Consider the following 5,926-nt stretch of genomic DNA (forward strand, 5'->3'; position numbering starts at 1 on the left):
AGATAATGAAACTGAAGTAAATTAGCTCCATAGCATACACTTTATATGTGACTATCAAACATTATGAATCAGCAGGTAAGCCAACCTCTAGCTGACAGCATTAGAAAGAATCTTTCACAACAGATGAAATGCCTACCACTATGCAGAGAAAGAAACAAAGTTCCCAGGTGATGCTCCTAGATGTTGGATCAGATGCAGAAATCATCTATGTATAATGGGATACCAGAAAGACAGATAACTGTCAGTGATCAATCATTAGATTTACCACTCACTCAAATGCTGCTAGTTAACATTACTCACAAAAAATGTTCTTTTAGCCAGTGCATGAGCTTCTAAATGAACAGAAGTCACATAGCTTACAATGAAAAAAGACTAAGTTCACAAATACATACCTTTATCATCTTATTGTTACACCCACAGTGTAAGCACTCCCTTCAACTGGACTTTTTTTTTTTTTTTAAGATTCCTCTTTGTAATCAAAGACTTAAGGGATCCAAATCTCTGTCTCAGGGAAGAAGCCCAGCTCCTTTGAATCTGTCTCTCATCTTTCTTATTAAGTCTAGGAGGGATTAAATCTCTATCCTCATTTATACTCCAACTTACCCTTATTAACTGCAGATGAGAATAACAACTCTCTGGTGTATACAGTTGCTTCTACATCAGTGACATCCTCTTACCACTTCAAATGACAACCAACTGCAACAGCTCTCTTTTAAAATATTTCAGGTAAGATTTTCACCCATTCCTTTTTTTTGACTTTGTAATAGCTGACACATACTAATAAGAATTAACTCTCTTGTTAAAATCCTTTTAAGAAGATTAAGAGGTGCAGCTTGCAAACAGATTTAAAACCCATTTATACAAGAACCCCACCTAAACCATAATACAACTTGGAACGCTAACTCCCTTAATTTATGGGCTCTCAAAATTAATAGCAAAACCCAAGTGAAAAAAAAAAAAAAAAGGATATTATTCTCAGAATTTCCCCTCTTCCTGGAAAAACTGTGTCTGAGGCGATGTCATCCATGCAACTTGCTCATAGTTCTCTGCATTCAAGTCCATCAGTTCACATGCACAGAACTGACTGTAGGATCTCAGTCTTCAGTAGTTTTAATTCTTCCATGCAGACAGACACGGGAAAAGCGAACAGGGTTAGCAAACAGCATGAACCAAGTTGTGTAACTTAAGCAACACTGTTATCTCAGTGCCCTTTCTGAAATGCAAGTACAGAAACCCCTTCCACTTCTAATGCTGTCATAAGCACAAGATCTGGGGGGATTTAATTCATAGATTACGTTGCTTTTTTTCCTGAGATCTGCTGAGGACTCAAGAGACAAGGTTTCTGTCTAGTTCAGAAGAAGGTGAGAACAGGGCTCACTTCCATTGATGTGACAAGGAGTGTCTTGTGTCAGGCAGATAAACTGCAGAAAACGCTTGTTCTTCTGACAAAAACTGCTTCATGACCCCAGTTAAGTAAGTCATCATGGAAGGACAAGCATTCTCACAGGTAGCTGAGCCATGCTTATTGGAGTTTTAAACATCAGCCAGCAGTGAGAAAGCAAACCCTGTGTTTATTTGGAATGACAAAATAAAGTCACATGTTCCTAGTGGCTTACTTTAGCAAGCAGCTGAGCTACAGCACTTTGTATTAGCAGCAGTTACTTCCACATGGAGTACATGAAGTGGGTATTTGAAGTGGGATATACAGCTGTACTCTAAACAAAAAGAGGAATCCAAACTTCTAAGTAATATGCATAGTAGTAATCTCAAAATTTTATATCCATTACATTTCTCATTTCTATTAAGTGCTGACAACCTGTAACAATGAGACTGGTTTCAAAAGGATAGTTTCATTTAGTGAGAAAGCATAATGAGGATAATAAAATACCATAGCATCAATTAACTGCTTTTCCACATGCTTGCATTACTCAAAGTTTGACTACTTTCTACAAACCATCTTTTAATAAAACAATCATCATTGTAACTGTTATCATCATCATTAAATTAATATTAATCTATCTACGATGGCAAATTTTGTTTTCTATTTCCTGTGTACAAGCTGCCTAGCACAGAACAATATCAGTACAGGACAATATAAATTTACTTCCTCATTGCAACTACCTTATTAAATTGCTGTAAACTTGGCTTTTTTAAAGCATAGTTTGGCACATTATGTTATATTATACTATTATAGCTAATCTTATAACATATTTCTTAGAACATGAATTATTAAGCCTAATAATGCCTAAGCATAAGAAGTTTAAAAATGCATTTCAGTGAAACTTCAATTACCACCGGGTTTTCCGCTACAGCTTCTGTCCTTTCCTAAGCACTCTTGTTTCTGAAAGCTCTAGCCCAATGTATAGAACAGGACCACAGATGAATCTAAAGCTGTGGACAACTCTCTTAAATCAATTAAAATTCTTCAGCTCTCAACAGTTTGGTCAAGGTATGACCTAGAGCAGAACTATTTTAAAGCAAGGCCAGCCTTCTTGGGGAAAATCTACCACTCTGTCCAGTGAAGCATCCCCTCCCTAGGCTGCCTCATCCAATTTAAAATAAATTTTAAGTAAAACAAATTGTGAAGTACTACATTTTTCTTCATCTTTTTTTTTTTCCCCCTAAAAAAACATCTTACTCCTTTTCCCCAACTTTTCAGCACCTTTGTGGGGCAGCTGCTGCTCTATCTCCATTTCCCTTAAGTCTGCAGAGTACAAGCATAGAAAGAGCTTTAGCATCTGCTGTCTTAACCACATGTCACTAACTGGCCCAGGAATCATAACTGAGTAGGTATCATGCCATGATCATAGCAAACGCCAAGACAAAGCCATGCAGAAGGAATGACTGGTCTGGAAATGAAAACTTCACGCTTAGTATCTCTTACCATGAAGGATAATGCATGGGTGACCCTACTACACTCCTCTCTCCAATCTTCAATTTAATATGATTGTCCCTAAATTTGTATCTCAACAGGGTGCTGTGCTGGCATTCTATTTCACTGTGGCCAAAGAAAAGTGTGATTTCCAGCACTGTAAAGCAGGACTACAAAATTATTAGGAAACATCAAAAAGCTAGAGTAATTTATTTGCACTACCTTACAAGCCTTTCTGCTTCGTTTGACCACTGAACACTGATGTCCAGCTCCTTATTTATATTACTAATTTGCCTCTTCAGAGCATACTAAGTCTTACCTTATCTTCTTCAATACAACATCACAGTGTAGACATGCAAGTGACAGCAACAATGTTAGTTACATATCTCTACTCAATTTTGTCAATAAGGCTTCTTTAAAGCATACTTTACCCCTATCTTTTTGGTTGTGAAGACTTTAGGCACATATTTCAGAGAGATAAAACAATTTTCTTGACAGTGTCTGCTTGACTATGTGTAAAAGGAGAAAAGGAGACTAAAAACAAACAAAAAAAAAAAAGGCTGCCAGAAGTATATCTTCAAAAGACTACTTCATATTTTTAAGTGCAAACTACTCAGGCTCAAAGTTTAAATACAGACAGAGTATAATTGCTACAGTTCTTCACATACATAATTTGGCCAAGTATTTCTGTTCCTGTGTAGAATATATAGTTTCATAAAAGAAACTACTTCAATAGTGTTAAGATTAAATATCTGAATATTTATATATGCTATGAAAGACTTGTTAACCTGCAAGAAAGTAACAAGCTTGAGTTTGTTTTGTTTTTTCAAGTTTATCTAACTATAACCTATTACTTTCTCTTCTACTATATGATATGTCCTTTTCTTAGGTTGTTCTTCATAATTGGTTTGACTCTTGTAAAAGAAAAAACAGGAGATATGTAGTTTTACTTTCCTTGCCAAGACGCCTCTAGAATTTTTAAATGTTTATTTCCATAACATATGTTAAAAAATCTGAATGGTGCTCTAACTGAATGAAAACACTTAAGTCCATTTCCTTCCCTTGCTCTTTTTAACTCTTTAAAATGGCAATATTACATTTCAGACAACAATGAACAGGCCATGATGAACGAGTAGATATAATGTATTTCTTCCATTGGCAAGGCTCTTTGTAGAAAAAGTATCATACCACACAACAGACAAATAAAGCTAGCTCACCTCTGGGTTAAAGATGCAAAGGTAAACTCCATGAGCTGGAAAGTACCAGTAACCACCATGGACCAATGGACCATTTGGTGAATTTTAATAGCATACTCTGCTTAAGACATGACCACGCTTAATACTAGTACCAAGATACCATTTTCCATAAGTAAGAGCAGGACAACACTGAAGCACCTCTCTCCTCCAGACAATGCTGTAAGGCTCTCTGACTTTCAAATTCTCTTTAAGAAAGGGAAGTCTAAGAGAGGGATACCACTGACCTATCAAAGTACTTTAGACCTGTGCCAAGAGATTTAAAAGCTAGACATAAATGCAGTTACCTTTAATCTGAAGTAATATCCAGATCTTTTGCTGACTGCATACCCCAATAGGAAGGATACTACCCTCAGCAAGCACCATATGGGCCTTATCTTTCCTTCCGATTCTCAACTATACATGGAAGATAGGAGCTGGCTAACCACCAGAGGAACATAAAGATTGATATATTCACTCACGATGTGGGATGAAGTGAAGACAGAAGCAAACCAAGCAAGAAACCAAATGACCAGTCCAACCCCAACTGCATAGCCATGAACATATAATGGTGCCATTATTACAGATCTAACCCTCCCTCTGTGACTGGTTGTACTTGTGTCCCACCATCACTAGGAGTTCTGCCCACACTGGATAGCTGGGGAGCCCTTCCAGTAACAGGAAATCCTATACAGTGCACTCATTACACAAGGGAACCTCCCCCATCCACTACAGGGAGAACCAGCCTTTACGCTATTAACTTTAGAGGCAAGACACTTGATGTTAATGCTGAGTGAGGGGCACCTGGTGATGATGATCTAATTGGTTTCCACCCAAAGCTGGCCAGGCACTGGGTGAAAAACAACCAGGAAGGTCTTTCCTGCCTGGTTGTGGACATCATCCATATGCCAACCCTGATTCAGGGCTGGGGGTTTAGACACCAGCACTTCACCAGCTAAGGGTTTACTCCCACGAGGACACAAGGCAATCAACTTTCCTCAAGAAGCACTTTGTACTTGTTACATTTGTACAACCAAATCCATGCTTTCAACACTCCCATTTCAGCTCCTCTCTCCCTTATCATGGGAAAAGCCTTATCACAAAGCTTTCAAATGATAACGAAATAATTATTTTCTTCTGATTTCCAGTTCATGAGACTTTAGGATTCCAGTTTTCATACTTTCTCTGACACAAAGGAAACAAAAATTTAAAATTTTATTTAAACCCTGTTCCGTGGGATTCTTACACATACAAATCATTCAAGTTAAGAAAAAAACAAAAAAACAAACAAAAAAAAACCACAAACAAACAAAAACAAAACAAACAAACAAAAAAAAAAACTGCCAAAGCTTAGTTTCTAACAAAGTACAACTACGACCTACACTTCAGATAATCTCTCATGTCCTGCTACGCAAGGCACAAGAAATGCTGTAGATAATCCTGATCTACACTGGCACTAACTGACCCGCCAGTTAAATGCAGGCCAACTGGTGGCTAGCTGCAGTCACACAGAATTTGTAGTAGTTAAGTTGTATCCTCCTCAGTAGAGGGCAGGAAGGGGCCTCATTCATTAGGGGACTGGAGCACGTGTCTGATGAGGAAAGGCTGAGAGACTTGGGTCTGTTTAGCCTGGAGAAGAGAAGACTAAGAGGAGACCTTAGCAATGCTTATAAATATCCAAAGAGCAGGTGTCAAGAGGATGGGGCTGGTCTCTTTTCAGCAGTGCCCAGTGACAGGACAAGGGGCACAGGAAGTTCCACCTAAACATAAGGAAAAAAATTCTTTACTTCGGAGGGTGATTGTTGTGGTTTGAGGCTTGGAA

General features: G+C 38.0%; 1 protein-coding gene across 1 annotated transcript in view; it reads right to left on the reverse strand.

The window, feature by feature from the left end:
- LOC103769050 (rap guanine nucleotide exchange factor 4-like) overlaps positions 1 to 4,148 on the reverse strand; it is a gene marked incomplete at its 3' end in the record, with an annotated part of 16,330 nt that extends 12,182 nt beyond the window's left edge. The window contains exon 1 of the mRNA XM_008936223.1: positions 4,090 to 4,148. Within this exon, the coding sequence (XP_008934471.1) occupies positions 4,090 to 4,148 (59 nt within the window). The remainder of the gene's footprint in view (positions 1 to 4,089) is intronic.
- Between the last annotated feature and the right edge of the window lie 1,778 nt (positions 4,149 to 5,926).

Source organism: Merops nubicus, unplaced genomic scaffold, assembly GCF_000691845.1.
Source record: "Merops nubicus isolate BGI_N331 unplaced genomic scaffold, ASM69184v1 scaffold18492, whole genome shotgun sequence".
Classification (NCBI taxonomy): Eukaryota; Metazoa; Chordata; class Aves; order Coraciiformes; family Meropidae; genus Merops; species Merops nubicus.